Source organism: Ostreococcus tauri, assembly GCF_000214015.3.
Source record: "Ostreococcus tauri WGS project CAID00000000 data, contig chromosome 16, whole genome shotgun sequence".
In the NCBI taxonomy this organism is placed as follows: domain Eukaryota; kingdom Viridiplantae; phylum Chlorophyta; class Mamiellophyceae; order Mamiellales; family Bathycoccaceae; genus Ostreococcus; species Ostreococcus tauri.
The window spans coordinates 482,197-504,657 of NC_014441.2; the positions used below are offsets into that span (position 1 = coordinate 482,197).

Here is a 22,461-nt window from a genome sequence, read left to right on the forward strand (position 1 = left end):
CACGCTAACAAGCAGTACCCCCATTACGTTCGGGAGCTCGCCGCGTTGGGTCTGTGGAAACCATCGACGACCGTACACGGCGCGAGGACGCCCGAGGAATCCATCGACGCACGTCGGTGCGAAGAAGTCAACGAACACGGTGTCGTCGGAGCGAACAAGACTGTGTTCGAACGTGGAAAGGCTGTGAAGGCACACGTGCTCAAAGTCGCGCACGTTTTCCGACGTGGTTTCAGAGCGTGCGGAAACCAACAAGGCGAGTCTGGAAAAGCCCGTCAGGACTTTTGGGACAAGCAAGAGACCGAAGCTTTGAAAGAAAAACATTCAGAAGCGACCCTTTGGGTGTTCAGGTACGTGGCGCCAGACTCCCCGTATCTCGATCCCGCTGCGTACAGGACGCTGAAAGAACGGGCGAGACCGGAGTTCGCGCTAAGACACGAAGACAGGTGCACTTCGGCTGCGAACACTGCCAGTCGGTTACAGCAGCGCACAGCGGCGGCGACAGCACGTCGCGAGTCGGTACATCCGATAACCATGGCGCCGGATAAGTCACCTACGCGTGCTATGAGAGAAGAGGCGCTCGAGCGACAGGTCATCGAGGAATTGCGTCGTACCAACGATGTGCTTGAAATGATGATGCGCTTTGTCACGCAAGGTGAACTTCAACTTCCAGCGCGAACGGGTTCGGAGGCGCCTTCCAATGCGCCGGCTGACGAAGGCGAAGCGACTGAGCCGATCGGAGCCGAAAACACGATCAGTGCCGAGAACATTCCCTCGAGCGTCCCACCGGTGACACCTGCAGAGATCATCATGCCTCACGGTACCACTGAGCCGAACGTTCTGTGTGAGGCGAGCGCAGCGTCGCCGGTTCGGAAACGTGCTCGAGAAGAGACATCCGTACTGCAGGTGAATTCGCCGACTCGCCGATCTACACGAGAGCGTCACACTCCGCTACGCTTACAACGCCTGTCATGATGCCCTCTTCAACATGCTCATTCACGTTTTACCGTTACGAGCGTCGACCCCGAAGATCACAGTTTTGTTTTTTTGTATTACATGTTGTCATCATTATCATTCGGTCGTTGTACACTCGACTTACAGTTGCGCTATTTCATTGAGGACTTCGTGTTCCTTGTCATTTCGCAGCGCTTCGAAATGATATTTGAAATGCTTAGTCAGAGCACTCCGCGTTTGATGCATAGTAGGAGGCTGGTGTTTGAGCGGCTCCGGGGCATACGCATAGTTCGCAACGTCGAAGTTGGGACCGTACACGCGGTGCATATCAGCCGCGTTGACTCGACGCCAATCATTAAACTCCTCGCATGGGTCGGGGCGTGTCATGTTGTACAGACATGCGCAGACCTTCACGACACTCTCGCAGTCACCCTCATGGTGTCTCGTCATTGGATGGGCGAGAATTGCAAACTTCTTCTTCATGATACCAAAAACGCACTCGATCTCTTTGCGGAGAGATTCGTGCCAGCGCGTCCATTTCGCGTCCCACGAGCTCGGGATTGGTCGCTTGATGGAGCTCACCGTTGTAGGCCATCTGTGGTAACCATCGTCCGAGAGAACGTACACGCCCTGGATGGTTTCGAACGCGTCATCACTGACTCGAACGATCGATCTCTGTTGCGTATAGAGTGGGTCTTCGCGCATTATCACGCTTTGGAAATGGTCGTCGTTAATCTTTGTCTTGTCGTTCGTGTTTCCCGCTGACCACTCAGACACGTAGATTATTCTGCCGTGGTAGTCACACGTGACGTTGAAACCTAGGGAAAAGCCGCCGTGGTGATCTGCGTACATGTATCGGCGTCCAGAGCGGTACGCGCCGTACGGCACGTGCACACCGTCAGTGCACCCGATGGCTCCGGGGAACCCAGCGTGCTCGTACGGCCACAGCAACTGGCGCAGTTCTTCTTCTGACTGCGGATAACGAACGTGATTAGGATACTCTCTATCCAACATCCACGGGATGAACTTGTTCCAAAACCAATCCCGCAGCGTCCGCTTGTCAACGTTCACTTGGTTTTCGACAGCGTCCCACGGACAACCATAAGCCAAGTACAGAAGCGCTCCAATCAGTTTTATCTTTAGCGGGCACGCCGTGCTCCTCTCCTCCATGAACGCGTCTGTATTCATGCGTTCATAGAGAGCATGAAACGTATGAAATGGAAGGATTTTGTGCGGATACGCACGAGCTAGATTTAGACACGTGGACGTGGAGGAATTTACGCACGCCGATGTCGGCGACACCCGATCGCGCGCTGCCGGCGTGCGCGGGACATCGCGCGATTCGCGTGGGAAACGACGTCTACGTCGTCGGCGGGCGGTTCAAGGGCGGAACGTCGCCGTCGTCGTCCTCGATTTCTGTGTTCAAAATGATTCTTCGAGATGGTTTAGATGAGGTGGAGTGGATTCGCGTCGAGACGCGAGGCGAACAGAAGCCGGTGGCGCGCAGAGGCGCGTCGGTCACCGCGACGGGCGGGAACAGGCTCGTCGTCTTCGGCGGCGAAGACGAAGAGGGTAGGTTCTTGAATGACGCTTGGATCTTAGACATGACGTCGCTCGAGTGGGAGCACGTGCACGCGCCCGGTGGGCACCCGCCGGAGCCGCGAGCGGACCACGCGGCGGCGATGTGGGGACCGGACGCGCTGCTCGTGTTCGGCGGCACGGGACGATCGACGAAATGTTTCGACACTTTACACGTTTTGGATTTAGCGTATCACAAGTGGACGCAACTCACTCCTCGCGACGGGCCCTCGGCCCCGCCTCGAGCCGGGCACGCCGGCGCATTACTTCGAGACGGGCGTTACTGGGCGCTCATCGGCGGCGGGAACAACGTGCGCGGCTTGGACGTGTGCACGGTGCTCGATTTAGAAGAGATGACTTGGGTGTCGCCGGACGCGCTTCCGAGTCCTCCGGTCGTGGGCGAGGGCATGACTCTGTGCGCGCTCAGTACGCCGGATGGCTCGGATGACGTCATCATCGCGTTCGGCGGATACAACGGGAACTGTCAAAACGACACGCAGGTATTACGCCTCGCGGCTGATTTCCCGTCGCGCGGAGCCGAAGCGGACGACGACGACGCGCGAAAAGTCGCAGAAAATGATACGAGGAGCGACGAAGAAGAGTACGGTGAAGACGACGACGACGGCGATGACGACGATGACGACGACGACGAGAGAGATATACGAGACGAAGAAAACGACGAGATCTCCGCCGCGGCGGTCGCCGAGCGCGTGTTGGCGTCGATCGATCTCGATACGGATCCGCCAAAGGCTGCCACCTTTTTCGGTATCGGCGCCTCCGTCGACGCCTTACGAAACGAAAATACCGACCTCCGAGTCGCGTTACGCCGTCTTCGATCCGACGCCAAGCGCCTCGCGCGCGCGCACCTCCACGACGAGCGGCGCCGCTCCGAGCTCGAGCGTGACCTCTCGCGCGAGCGCGAGCGCGCGAGCGAGCTCGAGCGAAAATTAGCCATCCTCGCCGCCCAGTTCCACGCCAGCGTCCCCGGAGACGCCGCGTTGCTCTGAACCGCGTCGACGTGTGATCGAAATCCATCCCTCGTCCCGCGCGTCGCTTCGATGTCTCTTCGGTGTCCCTTGGTCTCCTCCATCACAGAGCGTTTCGACCCATTCGCGCAATCGTCACTCTTCGACCGTCGACGCGACCGCCGCATCGCGCGACGCCTCGCTCGCCCGGGCGACGCGCTGGACGAGCGCGATGTCGCGCGCCGACGACGCCGCGCTCGTCCAGCGCGCGCGTGCGACGCGCGATGATGAGGACGCGACGAAAACGAACGCGACCGGTCGACGCGGCGCGCGAGGCGCCGGGGCGCGCGTCGAGGGCGCGAACGGGACGCGCGCGCGAGGACAACGGCGCGGGTCGCTCTGGTCCAGGGTGGACGCCGCGCGCGCGCTCGATCGGGTGTCGTTCGCGCTCATGGCGTGCGCGCTCTGGGCCATGGCGCGATTCGCATTCGGACGCGTCATGGCGCCGAATGGAGACACCGTGGGTGTGCCCGGTGGAGCGGTGTGGAGCGTGTTGATCGTGTGGGCGTGCGCGCACTTGGGGGGGGCGGGAGCGAACGTGCTGGGTGTGCCATCGCTCATCGGGATGTTGTTGATGGGTTTGTTGCTACGAAACGTTCCGGGCGAGTTGGTGGACGACTTACCGGAGCGGTGGTCGAGCGATATCCGAGCGGCGGGTTTGAGTGTGATCTTAATGCGAAGCGGGTTGGAGTTAGATTTGGATGCGTTCAAGAGCGTGGGATGGATGGCGGCCCGATTGACGCTCATGCCGGGATTGTGCGAGGCGTTGACGTGCGGATTATTTTCCATGTTAATTTTCAAAATGTCGTTTCCGCTGGGGATGTGCTTGGGATTCATTCTGGCCGCGGTGTCGCCCGCGGTGGTCGTGCTTGGGATGTTCGAGCTGCAGTCTAGGGGTTACGGCGTCACGAAGGGCATTCCTTCGCTCGTCGTCGCGGCGGCGTCGTTCGACGACGTCGTCGCCATCACCGGATACACGATTTTCAAGTCATTCGCCCTCGGTGGACACGGAAACATGGCTTGGACCGTGTTGCACGGTCCGGTGGACGTTTTGACGGGCCTCGTCGTCGGTTCACTCGGCGGTGTTTTGTGCGGCATGACACTCATTTTGAACGAGCCGTGGAAGCGATCGTCCATGATTTTCGTCCTAGGCATTTTCTTCATGTTCATGGGTAGGCAGTACAACTTCAGCGGAGGCGGCGCAATGGCGTCGCTCGCCTTGGGCATCGCGGCCAACAAATGTTGGTCGACGGGGAAGCCGCTTCCGTCTCTCAGTAATGGACCAGCGCCCGACGCCGCGCACGCCGCCGAGACGGATCTCGCAAAGTTGTGGCGTTTCATTTTTCAGCCACTCCTCTTTGGCGTCATCGGCACCGCCGTCAAGTTTGAGGACATCACCCCATCGACGATTCCAAAGTCGCTGGGCTTACTCGCGATAGGAGTTTGCATTCGTTTGTGCGTGGCGTACTTCTCCGTGGGCGGTGGTAAGAATCCTCTGACGCATTTGGAGCGCGCGTTCGTCTCCCTGGCATGGATTCCGAAAGCCACTGTGCAAGCGGCTCTGGCGTCCGATCCTCTCGATGCCATCATCGATAATAATAAGTCGGCGGAATACGTGGATTGGGGGAATGATATATTGACCACCGCCGTGTTCGCGATCATTCTCACCGCTCCGGTCGGAATGATGATCATCTCCTCTCTCGGACCGAAGTGGTTGCAAAAGGATGAGCGCAAAGCAGTCGTGGATGACAAGGAAAATAACGAGTCCACCATCAACGCCGTCGAAAGAGAGCGCAGGGCCTCGATCGAACTCGCGGTAAAGGAATCTTTAGTGGGCAGTGACGAGGACGGACGACGGGCGTCTTTTGAATTTGCTCCGCGAGCTTCTGGCGGCGGAAGCGTCAAAAGCCTCGAGCAGTTCTTGGAAGAGTCGAGGAGCTTCCGGCGCGATTCGAGCACTCGAGAACGTGAAGGGAGCATTCTTGGGAGCGTCATGTCAGAGGCGGACTCGCAAACGGGTCTGAAGGGGTCGTCGCCTCGAGAGAGGCTCATCTTTCATCTCGCCACGCTCCGCGAACTCGCGAGCGACTCGCCGAACATCGCGCCGGAGGAGCTCAAGATCATCCAGGACGCCTCGGACGCGATCGAGGAGATCATGCAGGAGTACTTGCCGCGCACGCGCCAAATTGATACCCCAGGTCTGTTCTTCCGTCGAACGTCGGCCACGGCGGCGCAATTGGATCTCCCTGCGCCCGAGGAGTTTGACGAAGAAATCGTCGCCGACGTCGTCGTCACGCCGGGCCAGACCCCTCGCTCACCCGATCCCGACGATGATGACGACGACCGACCGCATTATTTCGCCGGCGACGACGACGCGGTGTGATGTCACTTTTAGCCGAGCGAGCATCGAGCGATGCTGTAAACGAGTCAACACGTAAAACCAGCGCGCTCCGACGAGAAGCCTCCAAAGCGACAACCGACACTTCTCACCATGCTCTTTGCGCGCGTCCGTGTCGCCGTCCTCCCGCGTGCGCGCGCTTCATCGGCGCCGTCGCCCGCGCCCCGTCGCCTCCACGCGCGCACGCGCGCGCGGAGCGACGAGACAGGCGAACGACCGAGCAGTTCGTCGTCGCGAGGTTTCGCCAGCGCGGATTCGCCCGAGGGAATCTTACGCGTGAGCAAGCGCACGTCGTTCGAAGGTCTGAAGGCGGCCCGACGGGTTGAACTGGAGAAGGCTCGAGCGAACGGTGACGAGAAGCGCGCGGACGAGGTGCGGTGGGCGTTCGATGAGCTCGTGAAGGAGTCTCGGGAGTTTTTCGAGCGCGCGTGCGCGGAGAACGACTCGGCGGATGCGAGATTTAGGTTGGGTAATTTTTATCAGACGTTGGAAAAGTTAGAAGAGGCGGAGCGAGAGTATCGGCGAGCGTTAGAGCTCGGGATGAGCGTCGATGCGGCGAACAATTTGGCGATGATGTTACAGGAGCGCGGAGAGTTGGACGAGGCGGAGGCGTTCTACTTGAAGGCGCTCGAGGGTAATGAGAGCGACGTGGACGTGTTGTTTAACTGGGCGACGTTGAAGTTGAACTGTAGACAAGACCTGAACGCGACGAGGATCTTGATTGAGCGCATCGTGACGATTCAACCAGAGTTAAAGAAGCACCCACTGGTGAAGGCGTTGCGCGACGACGACGACGACGACGAGGCCGAGCCGTTCATTCCGCCCATTTAGCTGTTCGGCGACGCGTATTGATTTGCTTAGAATGGGCGCATTTGTGGGATATGAAAAAATTTTATGCTATGGGTGTCCTAAATCTCCATCTCGAAGATCTCCTCGTCGCGCACAGGCGCAGCGCGTCGAGGTTTCGGCACGTACGGCGGCTCTTCCCAACGAAGTAACCCCCAATTGACACAACTAAAGAACGGATGGGATTTGATCTCCTCCGCTCCGCCAAGCGTACCAAGGCGACTCGTTGAATCGCGCTGCAGAAGCTTTCTGACGCAGTCCTTGAAATCTTCGCTCATCGGAATGTTGTCCGGAAACGTCAACTTTGCGTTCGTTATATTGCTGAACGTCTCATCTCGAGTCGCAGCCTTGAATGGGGTCGTCCCGTACGCCATCTCGTACATAAAAATCCCCAACTCCCACCAGTCCACGGCACCGGAGTGTCCCGTGCCGTTCAAAACCTCCGGAGATAAGTACTCCTCCGTTCCGACAAACGAGTTTGTAAACGTAAACGGCTCGGCAACTATAGTCGGATTCGACCCCGATTTAGGTAACCGAGGCGGTTTCAACTTCTTCTTTTTCGCGTGCGCCGTCGCGCGTTGTCCCGGATACCAGGTGGGGTTTCCTGGGCGCACTTTGATGTGCGGCTGGCACGAAGCGCAAAACGACAAATCAAAGTCTGTGATCATAATGTGTCCGTTCCTTCGCAAGAGCACGTTTTCGGGCTTCAAATCTCTGTACACGAATCCAAGAAGGTGGAGATACTGCAATGACACCAATACTTCGGCGGCGTAAAACTTCGTCGCCTCCTCGCTAAGGCGCTTCCCGGGCGCCTTCTGCAGGAAATCATACAACTCGCCGCCCTCGCAGTACTCCATCAAAAAGTACACGTGCGTGGACGTTTGAAACGATGCGAACAGCGTCGCGACGAAAGGGTGATCGATTTGATTCAAAATCGTCGATTCCGTCTGCAAGCGGTGAAGCTTGTTCCGATCGATGATTTCTTGCTTTGTCAAAATCTTGAGAGCAAACCTGACGTCTTTTTCCTTTGCGAGCGCGACCAAGTGCACCGTCCCGACATCTCCCTGTCCGATACGACGGATGGGGACGAAATCGTCAATCGTAAGCGGTCTATCGTTATAATTCGTCACCCTCCAGAGCGCTTCCCAGTGGCGACGGTTCTCGAGCTGGTGCGGCTTTGGTTGAAGCATGTGCCCGGACATGTGCTTCCACGGTGGCTCAAACTCCTTATCCTTAGCTGCTGCACCGGCGACAAGTTGCGCGGCACTCTTCGAAACCTGCACGTTCGCGTCGTTATCCTCCTCTTTGAACGTGATCTCTGCCACGGTCTCATGTTCCGTCTGTGGATCGTGTGCCGTGATATCCACTTGCACGCCGGCGAAGAAACGCACAATGCCTTGCTCGTCGCGCACCGGCGCCAGGGTGAACATGTTCCAGAACTCCTCGCCCGTCTTAGTATAATTTAACAACCGCACCGTACACTCCTCCCCATTCTCGATCGCCTCGCGAATCTTCGCCACCGCCGCTCTGTCCGTCTTCGGACCTTGCAAGAACCGACAGTTTCTCCCCAAGATTTCATCCACCGAGTACCCCGTGAACTCCATGAAACCATCGCTCGCGAACACGATCGGATGGTCCGGGAGCGACGGGTCGGTGATGACGAACGATTGCTCAATTCGCTCTAGCGTTGACGCCAAATCCATACCCGTACGCCTTTGCGCCTGATTTCCCAACCCCTCCGCGGTTCGAACCGCTTGCTCCACCTCGCTCACTCTTCCGAGCGTCGCCGCCGCCGCGCGCGCGTCGTAGCGACTCGGGACCGGTTGACCTTTCTCGTCAAACTCGATCCCACGCTCACCAGTGTCCGCGTCCTTCACCTCGGTCACGTCCGTCTGCACTCCGATGTACTTTACCACGGTGCCGTCCGCGAGCTTCACGGGCGCAACCACGAGATAGTTCCAAAACGGCGTCCCATCCTTCTTGTAATTCAGCAACCGCACGCTCCAACGATCGCCATTCTTAATCGCCTCTCTCAGCTCTCGCACGTCGTTTTTATTCGTCTTCTCACCCTGTAAGAATCGACAGTTGTACCCGATGACCTCGGCGGCGGCGTACCCCGTCATTCGCAAGAACCCATCGCTCGCGTACACGATCGGACAGTCCGGTTTCGTCGCATCGCACACCGTAAACGTGTGATCAAACGCCCCGAACGCGCGCGCGACGATCGGATCGAGCGACGGCGCGTGCGCGCCGCCCTCGGAGATCCTATGCGACGCCATGACCGCGCGCGCGCCGCGTCCGCCGCCGCCGCCACTCGTCCGTCTCCGTCTCGCCGCCGCCGCGCCCTTCGTCGTCGACGACGTCGACGCGACGCACGCGCGCGCGCGCGTCCCCAAACGGCACCACCGACGCGCGTCGCCCGCGTCGAGCGCTGAATCCGTGTCAGCCTCCGAGCGCTCGGCCCGTCCCTCGGCCTCTCTCTCGCCCGCGCGGTCGCGTCCCTCACCGCCGCGTCGACGAACGTCGAGCGCGCGCTCGAGACGACGCCGCGCGCGCTCGACGCGCCGTCGTCGCCGGCGCGTCGACCTGGCGAGCGATTCGTCGCCCAGCGCGTGCGCGTCGACGGGCGTCTTCGTATACAACGAGAGATTCGCCCATCGCGTGGATTCTAACGGGTCGTCACTGTATACAACGAGAGATTCGCCCATCGCGTGGATTCTAACGGGTCGTCACTGTATACAACGAGAGATTCGCCCATCGCGTGACATCGTCGTGGGGAGCGACGCGTTCGTGCGCGCGTGATGGGTGAATAAGTCGTCGTGTACGGGAACGCCGTACCGCGTGTGTGCTTCATGGGCGAGTCACGCGTTGTGTATGAAGCCGGTCGGTCGCCCACGGCCCCATCGCGCGCGCGGTCGCGATTCCGCCGCCGCCGACGCCGACGCCGACGCCGACGCCGGGCGAGGACGGTCCGCGGGCGCGATCGAGCGCGCGCGCGATGGGGCGCGCGCGGCGTGAACGCGCGCGCGGGTGACTCGGTGCGAAAGATGACGATGACGACGACGCGCGCGAAAGATGACGATGACGATGACGACGACGACGACGACGACGGGCGCGTCGTGCGGGCGCTGCGAGCGCTCGGTGCGTCCTCGGCCGTGCGCACGGGACGGGTGCGAGCGAGAAACGTGCTCGAGGTGGTGGAGACGTGGGACGACGACGGGTCGGGACGGGCGCTGCGGGCGTTCGCGCGGTTCGGAGACGCGGAGAGCGCGCGCGCGCTCGCGAGGAGAGACGCGGACGCCCGGCGAGGGTCGAGCGCGAACGCGAACGCGAGCGGACGGCGGGGATTCGTCGCGACGCTCGATGCGTCGGGGGTGGACGAGGAGGGGTGGAGCGCGATGCATCGCGCGTTGCATTACGGCGAACTGAAAGTCGCGCGGACGCTGCGCGTGGAGTGCGCGAACGGCGAGTACGAGCGACCGCTCGATCGCAGAGGACGGGCGCCGATCGATGTGATCTCTGAAAAGCTCGCGAGGGATCGACGGATGCGACGGGAGGACGATTCGAACGCGCGGCGGTACTTGCACGCGTGGGGCAGCGGCGCGAACAACGCGCTCGGCACCGGGAGCACCGAGACCGCGCGCGCGCCCGCGCGCGTGGAAACTTTACGAAGTCGTGACGTGCGGGCGGTGGCGACGAACAAAGTGCACGCGCTCGCGGCTGACTGCGACGGTCGGTTGTTCGCGTGGGGATGTTCGCGCGACGGCGCGTTGGGCCTAGGAAAAATCAGTGAGCGGGACCAAAACTCCGCCGCGGCGGTGTTCTTTCCGAAGCTCGTGCGCGCGCTCGGGAGGAACATTCGCGTCATCGCGGTCTCCGCCGGTTTGTCGCACAGCGCGTGCGTCACCGCCGATGGCGACGCCTTCACGTGGGGCTGCGCCAGACTCGGTCGGTTGGGATACTTCGTCGCGAGCGAGGCCGAGCCAGAAAGCGCTCGTTCGGAGACGGACGAAGAGCAAGAGCAACGACGCTGGACGCAGTGGACGCCGCGTAAGGTGCCGAACATGGGCCCTGCTCGAGCGCGCGACGTTTCGTGCGGCGACGCGCACACTGCGATTTTAGACGCGGACGGCGCGGTGTGGACATTCGGCTCAAACGATCGCGGGCAGCTCGGATACTTCACCGCTTGCGACGAGGGTTCTCCGCACTCCGCGGTCGCTAGGCAGGTTGAATACCTTAAGCATCGCGATGTCGCGGTGGCGTGCGTGTCGTGCTCGAAGCATCATGTCGTGGTGTGCTCGGTCGCGGGCGACGCGTGCTATTCCTGGGGCAACGGCTCGACGAACTCGCGTCGAGTGGTGTTTCCGAAACCCACCGATTACGGCGTGAGTTGGCACGCGATCGATCACCGCGTCGTAAAAGTCTCCGCCGGAGGGATGCAGAGTGCCGCGATCACCGTTGACGGCTGGGTGTACGTGTGGGATAGCGCTGGTGAAAGTCTCGAGGCGCGACTTCTCGATGAAAATAACGCACTCGGTTGGGACAGGCGCGCCGTAGACGTTTCGTGCGGTGCAACTTCATCCGTCGTCGTCGCGCACACAGGCGAGGCGTATACCTGGGATGCGAACGAGTTTGAGTTTGATGCGCAGACGAGACTGTCGCCGGCGCCGGCGCCGTTTTCGTCATCGCCGACCGTCGCCGGGAATCGACGCATCGGCGCACTTCGGCGCGTTCCAGGACTGCGAGGCATCGCGAGCGCGTACGCCGGGGAAACACACTTCTTCGCGATTCAACGGATTTCTCTACCAAAGTTTTCCCTCGGGAGACTGGATCCACGAAGTCGCCAAGCGCCGGTTGAATCTGACTTTGATCGTCTCATTCGAGACATTGGCTCGGTGACGGTTTCGCCTTTCGTTGACGACGAAGAGGAGGGGCCAAGCGAGGAAGACGAAACTGATGAGGTCGACGCTCCGATGGGCGCGTTTCCATCATTGAAAACGCTCGCAGAGCACGCGGTGGCAAACGCATTCATTGAACCGCGAAATGTTTTGGACGTCGCGCAGCTCGCCGATCAGGTTGGAAGCGACGGTTTGAAGCGGTACGCGATGGAATATGCCTTGAAAAACCTCGATGTAGTGCTTTTAGAGACGCCGAAACCGTGTCTCGAAGAGCTCGATGACGAGACGCTGGAAGAGCTCACGCACATTTTGCACCGTGACGACATCGTCTCTGGATGGAGCGAGAGTGCGCTTGAGACGCAGCGCTTCGTGACGGAACGAGTCGAAGATATCGAACGTGCGGCGATGAGTAAACCAAAGTATCGTGCACAGATTGTCGAAGCGGCGCCAAAGGAAGTGGTGTACTCACCTCCGCCGCTCGCATCTCAAATCGTCGCGACGAAGCCACCGCAACCAACGAAATCAGGTTCGCGCTCGACGCCTCGCTCGATGCCTCGTGTGAAAGGGTCTTTAAGTATGTTCTTGTCGGGTGAACTCCAGGGCGACTCGAAGACGCCGTCTCCACCGCCTACACAGCAGATATCGAGAGGTACGCCTTCGCTAAGGGAAATTCAAGAGCAACAATCTCGAGCGGCGGCCTCAGCGTCAAAGTCTATCGCCTCGGCGAGTAATGCCCCGACGGTGTTTTCGCCGTCGCCATCATCCCCTGGTACGTTCTCACTCGGCGACATCTTACGACGGCAACAAATGCGAGGCACAAATGCGTGGAAAGCTCCCGCGGATGAAGACTCAAGGAGCGGCTCGCCGAGGAGCATGCGAGAGATCCTCGCTGCGGAGGCCGAAAAGGCGGCCGAACGAGACGATAATTTCACGACGACAACAGGTTTTAACGTTCGTGGCGCGTCCCCCGATCGTTGGTACGTCGAACCTCGGGGAAAATCGAAGAGTCTCCGAGAAATTCTCGATGAGGAGCGCGCCAACGAGGAGTTGCAAATCGCGCTCGACGCCATCAAGGCGCAAGAAACCGCCGAAGCGTTGGCCGAGATCTCGAAGAGTCAGAAACGTAAAGGAGGTGCTCGACGAAAACACAAAACCTCCACGGAGGCGACCACGGAATCGACGCCACCGCGCGCGGAGTCCTCCGGTTCGAGTCGCCGACGAAAACCGCCCAACAAAGCCGCCGAGTCCAAATCGACCGCCCCCGACGCCGCGTCACCGACGGAAGATAAGAAATCAAAGGAACGTCGTCGACGGTCGAAACGACCGAGCGAGAAGACGAAGATTTAGCTAGACATAGAACGCTGTAAAGCGCGTAGACATCGTAGCGACGCGCGCGCGTTTGAAAACCCTCGACCCTGCGGTGAAACCCTGAGGCGTGACGTGCGCGCCATCGCCGCACACGTCGCCCTCACGGACGCGCCTCGACTCGATTCGTTCGCGCTCACATGATCACCATGAACAAACTCTCGTGCTCCGCTCGATCGAGCGTCGCGCACCGACGCTCGACCGCGTCCAAGACGACCAAAGCGGTCGCCCGCGTCACCCATCGAAACACCGCTCGGTCCTCCGTCAAGGCTCGCGCGGGGCCGTCCGGGGACGTGAAGAAGGTTGTCCTGGCGTACTCCGGCGGTTTGGACACCTCCATCATCTTGAAGTGGCTCCAAGACACGTACGGGTGCGAGGTGGTGACGTTCACGGCGGACTTAGGGCAGGGTGAGGAGCTCGAGCCGGCGCGAGCGAAGGCGCAACAAATGGGAGTGAAGGAAATTTTCATCGATGATTTGCGCGAGGAGTTCGTCCGGGATTACGTGTTCCCGATGTTCCGTGCGAACGCCGTGTACGAGGGCAAGTACCTGCTCGGGACGTCCATCGCGCGACCGCTCATCTCCAAGCGACAGATTGAAATCGCGAAGATGGTCGGCGCCGATGCCGTGTGCCACGGCGCCACGGGTAAGGGTAACGACCAGGTTCGATTTGAACTCGGTTACTACGGCCTCAAGCCGGACGTCAAGGTGATCGCGCCGTGGAGAGAGTGGGATTTGAACTCGCGCACGAAGTTGTTGGCGTACGCGGATGCGAACGGCATCCCGGTTGCGCAGTCCAAGCGTCAAGACGCGCCGTATTCCACCGACGCCAACTTGTTGCACATCTCTTACGAAGGTAACGCGTTGGAAGATCCGTGGGTCGAGTATTCCGAGGACATGTTCACGCGCTCGGTGAGCCCGGAGAACGCCCCGGATACGCCGACGTACATCGAGGTCGAGTTTGAAAAGGGTGACCCGGTGGCGATCAACGGTAAGCGGTACTCCCCGGCCGAAATGCTCACCGAGCTCAACCGACTTGGTGGCGAAAACGGCATCGGACGTCTGGATATCGTCGAGTCTCGCTTCGTCGGCATGAAGTCCCGCGGTGTGTACGAGACACCGGGCGGTACCATTTTGCTCGAAATCCGACGCGCACTCGAAACCGTGTGCCTTGACCGCGGTGAAATGCACTACAAGGATGAAATGATGCCGCGATACGCTGAGCTCATTTACAACGGTTTCTGGTTCTCCCCGGAGCGCGAAATGATGCAAAGCGCCATTGACTTGTGCTCGCAGAACGTCACAGGTACGGTGCGTGCCAAGCTCTACAAGGGTAACGTCATGGTCGTTGGGCGCAAGGCTGACAACTCTCTCTACAACGACAGACTGTCCACGTTCGAAGACGACGGCGGTGCGTACGACCAAAAAGATGCCGCGGGCTTCATCAAGCTTCAAGCACTCCGCTTGCGTACGCTCAAGACTGCTCGAGGCGAGTAAGTTAGTCTTTTGTAATTCATTCGTCGTCAACTGACACAATCTCGATACAACGCCTACCTAGTTACTAAGAACGGTGCGTAGAAGACTCTCGCTTCACTCGCGCAAAAGCGGCAGCGGTGAAAATGCGAACAATATCGTTGGGCAATTCCATACCATCTGGAGGCGGCGGTAGGAGCTCTGGATTGTTGCAACACGCGGCGTACGCTTTCGAATACGCTGGTATGAGATACTCCGGCCACTTGAACTCTCGAAGCCGTATCTCGATCGTCTTCGAGAGTTGCGAGTAGTAGGCAAGCTCTTCTTCGAGTTCGCGAGCAGCAATGCTCTTTTCGCGTTCCTGAACGAGTCTGAGTCCTCGTGCGTACGTTGCGTCATAGTTTTTCTGGTCGCGTAACGAAACAGGATGATCGGTCGGTCTTCTCGCCGGGCTGTCGCTCTCTAGATATGCGCTCAGCCGTATATCTACGACGTTGACGGCTGTGTTCTCCTCGACAAGAGGTAGCCAAAAGGACATCTTCGCCCCACCCTTCGCCTTGGTGAGCACTCTGCGCAAGGGCAGTTGTGATTTTCCTAAGAACTTAGACTTCTCTGTCTTTGAATCTAAAACATACACCCGCAAAGTGAGCGTCTCTTCATTGAGATTCCGACACTGCTGTCGACTTGTCGAGAGAAATGACATCCAATGTTCCCACTCTGGAGATGTCGTTCCCCTGCAAATGGACGTTCGATGCCTCTCTGGTTCGTAATTGCCCGTCATTTCGACAGTGATATACGAGTTGCTCGAGCCAAATGGATCACACGACGGAAGGCCGACCGCTCGCTTCATGTTTACTCGTAAATCAGTTCGCTCTGCATCTTCCCAGTACGCCACAATGTTCAACTTGCCGACGCATTCAAGCTTGTTATGGGATGCGTTGCGCCACTGCACCGTCTTGATCTGCGCGCCGGGGTCGGTCGATCTCGCCGCTTTTAAATCTCTGACGCGCACGGCGTATTGACCGAGCTCGTCGTCCTCTCCCACGAGATCGCGGTCGTACAGTCTGAATAATACGTACGATTCGGAATTTCTGTCTACGCGCTCGAACTCAAACTCTTCGTCCCACACCGGATCAAGCGTCTGCTTTTGCACCGACGTTTGATGCGAACTTTTCGCCGCACGAAGTTTTAACCCTTGATCATACGCCGCCAGCTCGAACGCCTTTTTCACCGCCGCAGATTCGTTCACTCTAACCAACTTGGCACGAACGTACGGGTCGGACTGCCCGGACATGTCGCTCGCCTTGATCCCAGTAGACCCCGAGACGAGGACGTGCAACACCCCCTCTCGCTCGTGATCGAAATACATGGCGTATCTAAACTCACCGTATCGCTCGGGAACGCGCGCGACGTCCGTCGTCGCCGTCCAAACCGGTGGCTCTCGATTCGGCGTGAGCGCGCGCACGGGAATCTCACACGTCGCCTTCGCGTTCCCGAGCTTACCCCTCGGACTCTCCAATCCCTCTCGAACCTCAATCGTAATCACGTCGTCCACCGACGCCTGCGTGACGTAGAAAGAAAACGTCGCCTTGATGTCCGTCTCGTCTCGCAACGACGCTCGTCCGCTCGTCGTCGCCTGTTGCCGTTGCCTCTCGTACGCGTACTGTACCGGCGCGCATTCGTGCGAGGCGAATCCGTGCTCGCTCGCGCGTGCTCGCGGACCAGGCGCGAGCGCGCACGACACCGTCGCTCGCTTCTTCGACGTGGATAGACCGCGCACGGAGTCGATGTCAAGAATGACTCGCAACGGTTTATGTTTCTTCTCGCGCTTCGTTGCGGTCAAATCGGCGCGGTGTCCGCGCGCTCGACTCTCGATCTCGGCGTCTAAGCGCGCGCGACCGTGTTCATCGTATTGAACGTACGAGCGGACGCGAGGGGTGTCTTCATCGAGGAGTTCGAGCGACATGGAGTGCGGCTCGAGCGCAGGAGCGCGTCGCGAACGCGACGCGCGCACATCGTCGTCGAAGCGTGCGATGATGTCGCTAAGACTACCTAGGGATCAATAACACGCACTATGAAAACAATACTCACGACTGCTCGACGGGGGTGCACGCGAAGGCGCGGAACTCGTCTCGCGCGTGCGCCCATCCCGGTCGAAAGAGAAATTTGGAAAGGTGTTTCGCGTCTAGCACGCTCGTGACGTCCACCGGATGTAACCGAGCTCGTTCCAGAGCATCGATAAGGACGTCCATCGTGGTCTCTTGACGCACCGCGCTCAGGATGAGAGCGCACGGCGTTTTCGCGCACGCTCCGGATAGACGCGCCTCGGCGGCGGCCGCGTCGAGCGTCATCAACTTGGTCGGCTGCGCGGACGCATCGGAGCTCGGTACCTTTAAGAGCGCTCGCAGGGCTCGAACTAAACCTGGAATGAGCGTCGGATCGTACGAGCAATCGGCAGCGAGCACGAACTCGGCGTCAAGGGCGAACATGGAGGACGTCGAAGCGCGCTCCCAATCCAACTCGCGAACCGAACACGTTCCAGCGCGCATCGACGCGGGCGCATCGAGCGCGTCGAACGTGACGTCCATGGCAGCGACGGTGACGTTGTTCGCGCCTCGATCGATCGCGGCGTTCAAACGAAGATTTGCCGCCAAATTCTCTAGCGTCGTCGCGTCTCGATCGGTGAGCGTCAGCGCTTTCGGCGACGCGCGAGCGAGCACGGTCGCCGTCACCCCGGTCCCACTTCCGAGCTCGACGACGCGTCGATTTCGAACCAATTCGTCACCGATCTTTGACGCGATGAGTTCACACGCGACGAGTCCCGCCGGCCACGCGAACGCCCCCGTCGATCCCGCGAGCGCGTCGCTCTGCGTCCTCGCGAAAATCGCATCGCACGCCCGCGTTCCCAGCGACGTCAAAGCGTTACCCTCTCTGTTCTCAATCGCGCGCGCGCGCGCGCTTCCTCGCACCGGTGCGTACAGGTACGCGCGATTTCGCCACCCGTCGCGTTCGCTCCGCGCGAATCCGAATCCATCCGCGTCCGCGTCCACCGCCGCGTCCACCGTCTCCCACGTCTTCCCCGACCATCCCACGGCGTACGCCGCGATGTCATCGCGAACGCACCCACCGACGACGGACGCGCGCTCGATCGCGCGTCGCGCGCACCGCGCCGCGTACGCCGGCGACAGTTTCGCCGACGCGCGCAGAATCATCGCCAACGACGCCTGCGCGCGCGCGCGCGCCCGCGCGTCGCCGTCGCCGTCGCCGTCGCTATCGTCGTCGTCCCCGTCGTCGTCGCCTTCGTCGTCGCGTCCCGCGCGCGCGCGAACGGCGTCGCGATCGTCTCGCCCGACATCCATCACATTCGCCTCGACGCGACGCACCACCGCCCTGGGATCGCCCATGGCGAGCGCGAGCGCGAGCGCGACGACGACGTCGTCGTCCGCCATCGCGCGCGCTCGCGTCGCGCGGCGCGTCGCGAGGTGTGAAGCGCGGCGACGCTTTGGGCCCATCGCGCATCATCATTCTGAATGATTCATTCACCGCGACTTCGCGACGCCCGCGCGCGGCGCTCGACCGCGACGGCGGCGCGGACGCGCGCGCGACGAACGCGCTCGAGCGCCGCGCGCGCGCGGTGACGACGCCGCGGTCGAGCGCGGGGTGTAGGTCGCGCGCCGAGGGTTGAATCATCGCGCGCGGGACGGACGGCCCGGCGCGCGATGCGTCTCGCGGTCGCCCTCGTCCTCGTCCTCGTCGCGATCACGTGTCGGTGGTTCCTCCGCGCGAGGCGAACGTCGCCGACGACGCCGACGACGCGGACGCTGGACCCGCGGGCGACGTGGACGCGCGAGGACGTCGCGCGACACGCCGACGCGGACGACGTCTGGGTCATCATCGACGACGTCGTGTACGATCTCACCGAGTACGTGCACGAACACCCCGGTGGGGTGGAGGCGATCTTGAAGAACGCGGGCGGGGACGCGACGAAAGGGTTCAAGGGGCCGCAGCACCCGAGTCGGGCGTTCGACGTCGTGGAGGATTATCGATGCGGCGTCTTGGCGACGCGCTGAGCGGTCGACGCGCGCGCGTCGCGACGGCGTCACGCCGACGCGTGTGACGCCGACGACGCATCGCAGCGCGCTCGAGTGCGTGGACGTCCGTGGCGTCCGTCGCGTCCGTCGCGTCCGTCGCGTCCGTCGCGTGCGCACCACGAGTCCCTCTCTACGAGTCGTGACCCATGAAATACACATCGTGACGTCGACGTCCCCATCACCGCCGCCGTCGTCGACGAACGCGTCGCCCGCACACGCGCGCGCTCGAGCGCACGATGCCGCTCGCGCGATGCGACGTTCGCGCCTCCGTGGTCGTCGCCTCGACGCGCGCGACGGCGCGAACGACGCGATCGCGCGTGGATAAAGCGGCGACGGCGCGAAGGACGCGACCGTCGACGACGACGACGACGACGACGACGCGACCGACGCGCGCGCGAGCGAGCGCGCGAGAGGACGAGGACGGTGGTGATGACGACACGTCGACGAGGGAGGACGCGGCGCTGACGAAGGAAATGGTGGACGCCATGCGCGCGCGAAAGCAACGACGGGGGCGAGGGAAGACGCCGACGCCGACGAGTCTGGAGGACGTGAACCCGGTAAACTTGGGACGGAAGTCGCGCGCGGCGTTCGATAACGTGTTTAAACAGTTTACGCGGTTGACCTCGGTGCAGAAGACGACGAGGACGGCGGATGGAGAGGGGTTGGACGAGGTGTACGGCGCGGAACTCCTGAGCGGGAGCGTCGTCGGAGAGTTCGAGACGCCGAACGCGAAGTTCACCACGGTGATGGTCACGGGAGCGACGGGACGAATCGGTCGAGTGCTCATTCGTAAGCTTCTTCTGCGGGGGTACACGGTGAAGGCGCTGGTGAGAAAGGAGGAAGATGTCGAGAAGTTGCCGACGGCGGTGCGGGTCGTCGTCGGAGACGTCGGCGACAAGGACGCGATTAAAAAGGCCATGGTGGGAGTGACCAAGGTGATCTACTGCGCCAGCGCGAATTCTTCCATCACGAGCGATTTGTTCAACGTGGAGACCCAAGGGGTGAAGAACGTGGTGTCTTGCATGCAAGACTACTATCACATGCTCGCCGCGCGACGCGAGGGACGAAGCCCCAAGTCAAAGGTGATGCTCACCGCGTTCAAGCACCCGACGGCGTACGAGGCGTGGCAAGTGGACGAAATGGACGTCGGTAACGAGTCCGACAGTCGATGGGCCGCCGCTGCGGAGATGCAACGCGTGAACTTCGATCCGCTTTACCCCGAAGACGAGGACAAGCCGTTCGAGTTTGCCACCTTTAACGGGTTCGTCGTCGCGCGCACGGGTAAGGCTGAGGCGAGCGCGGACGTGGAGGATTTGCAAGCCGAAGTCGATTACGCCACCAAGGAGGGGTTGTTATTCCGCCTCAAGGGCGACGGTAAGCGATACAGCGTCGTCTTGACCCAAGATGACGGCTCCAAATTCCGATTCTCCTTCAACACCACGGGTGGCTGGCAAGTCATTCGCATGCCGTTCCACAAGTTTGTCAACGAAGGGGAAACGACGTACGGCGAAGACGGTGATGATATTCTCGATCTCCGACGAATCTCTCGAATCGGTCTGCGTTTCGACGCGCGCAAGAACCAGCGCGACGTCTCGATGAGCGACGTGATGAGCGGCAGCAATAACAGGTTCGACTTGACGCTCGAGTACGTCAAGGCGATTCCCAAGGGCGAGGAGCCGGATGTCATTTTGGTTTCTTGCTTCGGCGCGGGTCTGGAGGACGGTGACGAGAAGGATCGCATCCTCAAGGCGAAGCGTGATGGTGAACGGGTGCTCCGCAACTCGGGCGTCGGTTACACCATCGTTCGCCCGGGCGAGCTCGTGGAGGAGGCGGGCGGCGCCAAGGCGCTCATCTTTGACCAAACTGAGCGCATCAACACCCCGATCTCCTGCGCCGACGTTGCCGACGTGTGCGTTCGGGCGATGCACGACGAACAAGCTCGTAACAGATCGTTCGATGTCGGGTACGAGTACGAGAGCGAACAAGCCGAATACGAGCTCATCACTTCGGTCAAATCAAGAGCGGGCGCGAACTACCTCACGCCGGCGCTGGAAGTTCTCGAGAAGAACACGTGAGCAGAAAGTAATTCTTTGTGCAAATCGATCGCACGCCAAGCTGTAACGCAACGAGATTATTTCGTCACACTCTCTCTGCTATGAACTATCTATCCCTCTGATGGCGCGACGAGACGTTTGATTTGCGGTCGTACGACGCGCAACATTGATTCATTCTCCATCGCGTACCGCTGTAACAATCGTTCTGCCGCGGCATCTGCGAGCGCCGCACCCTCACCTTTGGGAACGACCCCATCGGTGTCATCGGTTTCCGTCTCACGCAGTCGCTTCGCGCACAAAATCGCACCGTACATCGCGCGCACGTCTTTACCGCTCGTGAAGTCGATGGCCAACGCAAAGTGGTTCTTCGCGTCCCGCACGTTCTCGCGTCCTCCCGCCGTGTACAACACCTCAGCCATCTTTCTGTGCGCGTTCGCATCGAACGGCATCGCGCACACGACCTCTTCGTAGCAAAATAAAGCCTTATCGTACTCCCCTCGCCCGGCGTACAACTTTCCGAGCGCGCTCCACGCCTCCTCATCCGCGCCGTGCGTCTCCAGGTACTCGCACAGGCGCTCGATCGCCTCGCGCTCGTCTCCGCGATCGAGCGCGCACGCCACGCGCGATCGCATCAATCGCTGATCGTACGGCGATCGCTCCAGCCCCTCCTCGATCATCTTTTCCGCCTTTTCCGTCTCGCCCGCCGCGCGTTCCGCCGCCGCGCGCGCCGCCCGCGCGCGCGCCGAGTCCTCCCCGAACCGCTCGACCAAATATCCCCCCAACGTTCGCGCCGCCTCAAAATCACCCATCGCCGCGCATCGCTTCACCAGCGTCTCCGCCCTCGCGTGCGCCCGTCGCGTCGCGCTCGACGCCCCTCGAAGCGGATTCACTCGCGCGCGTCCACGCAGATTGACGATCAGCGCGCGCGCCTCGTCCACGCTCGCGAGCAGCGTCCGCGCCGTCGTCGACGCCACCACCGCGTCGTCGACGCGCCGATCCGTCATCTGGCGCGCGACGATCGACCCGCGCGCGTCACCGACGTCGCGCGTCGCGATCTCCCGCGCGGTTTCCTCGCGCGCGCTGGATTCGCGATTGAATGACACATCGCGGCGCCCGCGACGCCGCCGTCCGCGCCCGTCGTCCGCGCGCGCGCACGGTGCCGGGGAGAAATTCGCTCGATCGCATCGTCCGACGCGTCCGCCGTCGCGCGCGTCGACGCGGTCGCCCCGAAGGCATGATCGCGCGCTGGCGTCGCGCGGCGCGGGTTTTCGACGCGGTCGCTCCGGCGGCGCGCGCGCGACGCGCGAGCGATCGCGCGGCGTCGACGATGACGAAGATTTTAGACGGCAGCGTGTTCCACCTCGAACGGCGTCGGGGCGTCCTCGTGGGCACGGATGTCCACGGGAACGCGTATTACGAAGACGTCGAGGCCCAGCAAGGGCGGTCGCGATGGGTGGCGTACGCGAACCCGAACGATTACTCCCCGGCGAACGTGCCCAGGGAGTGGCACGGGTGGTTGCACTACGTGAACGACGAGCCGGGGTTGCCGAACGCGATGGAGCCGATGTACGAAGACCCCGTCCCGACGTTCATTCGGGGACAAAGCGACGCGGGGACGTACCTGCCAAAGGGACACTTCCACCGCGACGGCGGGCCATCGCGGGATTGGAAAAAGTACCAATCGTGGACCCCGAATTGATCGCTACTAGACATCCTTCGTTCGTGTAATTGTACCGGTGTGTACCGCTCGCGCGCGGAGGATTCGCGTCGCGTCTCGCCCGTC

General features: G+C 61.0%; 13 protein-coding genes across 13 annotated transcripts in view; 9 read left to right on the forward strand and 4 right to left on the reverse strand.

The window, feature by feature from the left end:
* Positions 1-972, forward strand: part of OT_ostta16g02510 (FERM/acyl-CoA-binding protein, 3-helical bundle) — a gene marked incomplete at both ends in the record, with an annotated part of 2,058 nt that extends 1,086 nt beyond the window's left edge. The window contains one exon of the mRNA XM_022985603.1: positions 1-972. This exon is cut by the window's left edge and continues 847 nt beyond it. Coding sequence (XP_022840392.1) covers positions 1-972 — 972 coding nt within the window.
* Positions 973-2,240: 1,268 nt separating this feature from the next.
* OT_ostta16g02520 (Kelch-type beta propeller) lies at positions 2,241-3,536 on the forward strand (the record flags this gene model as incomplete). Its single annotated transcript, XM_003083685.2, has 1 exon — positions 2,241-3,536. One exon carries the CDS (start codon positions 2,241-2,243, stop codon positions 3,534-3,536), a length of 1,296 nt encoding a protein of 431 aa, XP_003083733.2.
* A 190-nt stretch (positions 3,537-3,726) lies between these two features.
* Positions 3,727-5,937, forward strand: OT_ostta16g02530 (Cation/H+ exchanger; the record flags this gene model as incomplete). Its single annotated transcript, XM_003083689.2, has 1 exon — positions 3,727-5,937. One exon carries the CDS (start codon positions 3,727-3,729, stop codon positions 5,935-5,937), a length of 2,211 nt encoding a protein of 736 aa, XP_003083737.2.
* Positions 5,938-6,045: 108 nt separating this feature from the next.
* Positions 6,046-6,783, forward strand: OT_ostta16g02535 (Tetratricopeptide repeat; the record flags this gene model as incomplete). Its single annotated transcript, XM_003083690.1, has 1 exon — positions 6,046-6,783. One exon carries the CDS (start codon positions 6,046-6,048, stop codon positions 6,781-6,783), a length of 738 nt encoding a protein of 245 aa, XP_003083738.1.
* A 77-nt stretch (positions 6,784-6,860) lies between these two features.
* Positions 6,861-9,506, reverse strand: OT_ostta16g02540 (Serine/threonine-protein kinase, active site; the record flags this gene model as incomplete). Its single annotated transcript, XM_003083691.2, has 1 exon — positions 6,861-9,506. One exon carries the CDS (start codon positions 9,504-9,506, stop codon positions 6,861-6,863), a length of 2,646 nt encoding a protein of 881 aa, XP_003083739.2.
* A 339-nt stretch (positions 9,507-9,845) lies between these two features.
* On the forward strand, positions 9,846-13,043 carry OT_ostta16g02550 (Regulator of chromosome condensation, RCC1; the record flags this gene model as incomplete). The annotated part of the gene is made up of 1 exon (XM_003083692.2): positions 9,846-13,043. The coding sequence occupies one exon, from the start codon at positions 9,846-9,848 to the stop codon at positions 13,041-13,043; it is 3,198 nt and encodes a 1,065-aa protein (XP_003083740.2).
* A 167-nt stretch (positions 13,044-13,210) lies between these two features.
* OT_ostta16g02560 (Argininosuccinate synthase) lies at positions 13,211-14,557 on the forward strand (the record flags this gene model as incomplete). The annotated part of the gene is made up of 1 exon (XM_003083693.2): positions 13,211-14,557. The coding sequence occupies one exon, from the start codon at positions 13,211-13,213 to the stop codon at positions 14,555-14,557; it is 1,347 nt and encodes a 448-aa protein (XP_003083741.2).
* A 64-nt stretch (positions 14,558-14,621) lies between these two features.
* On the reverse strand, positions 14,622-16,499 carry OT_ostta16g02570 (C2 calcium-dependent membrane targeting; the record flags this gene model as incomplete). The annotated part of the gene is made up of 1 exon (XM_003083694.1): positions 14,622-16,499. One exon carries the CDS (start codon positions 16,497-16,499, stop codon positions 14,622-14,624), a length of 1,878 nt encoding a protein of 625 aa, XP_003083742.1.
* A 121-nt stretch (positions 16,500-16,620) lies between these two features.
* Positions 16,621-17,982, reverse strand: OT_ostta16g02575 (Nicotinamide N-methyltransferase-like; the record flags this gene model as incomplete). Its single annotated transcript, XM_003083695.2, has 1 exon — positions 16,621-17,982. The coding sequence occupies one exon, from the start codon at positions 17,980-17,982 to the stop codon at positions 16,621-16,623; it is 1,362 nt and encodes a 453-aa protein (XP_003083743.2).
* A 270-nt stretch (positions 17,983-18,252) lies between these two features.
* OT_ostta16g02580 (Cytochrome b5-like heme/steroid binding domain) lies at positions 18,253-18,603 on the forward strand (the record flags this gene model as incomplete). The annotated part of the gene is made up of 1 exon (XM_003083696.1): positions 18,253-18,603. The coding sequence occupies one exon, from the start codon at positions 18,253-18,255 to the stop codon at positions 18,601-18,603; it is 351 nt and encodes a 116-aa protein (XP_003083744.1).
* Positions 18,604-18,860: 257 nt separating this feature from the next.
* OT_ostta16g02590 (NADH:ubiquinone oxidoreductase intermediate-associated protein 30) lies at positions 18,861-20,699 on the forward strand (the record flags this gene model as incomplete). Its single annotated transcript, XM_003083697.2, has 1 exon — positions 18,861-20,699. The coding sequence occupies one exon, from the start codon at positions 18,861-18,863 to the stop codon at positions 20,697-20,699; it is 1,839 nt and encodes a 612-aa protein (XP_003083745.2).
* Positions 20,700-20,788: 89 nt separating this feature from the next.
* OT_ostta16g02600 (Tetratricopeptide repeat) lies at positions 20,789-21,682 on the reverse strand (the record flags this gene model as incomplete). Its single annotated transcript, XM_003083698.2, has 1 exon — positions 20,789-21,682. One exon carries the CDS (start codon positions 21,680-21,682, stop codon positions 20,789-20,791), a length of 894 nt encoding a protein of 297 aa, XP_003083746.2.
* Positions 21,683-22,005: 323 nt separating this feature from the next.
* On the forward strand, positions 22,006-22,377 carry OT_ostta16g02610 (NADH:ubiquinone oxidoreductase, 17.2kDa subunit; the record flags this gene model as incomplete). Its single annotated transcript, XM_003083699.1, has 1 exon — positions 22,006-22,377. One exon carries the CDS (start codon positions 22,006-22,008, stop codon positions 22,375-22,377), a length of 372 nt encoding a protein of 123 aa, XP_003083747.1.
* Positions 22,378-22,461: the final 84 nt, after the last annotated feature.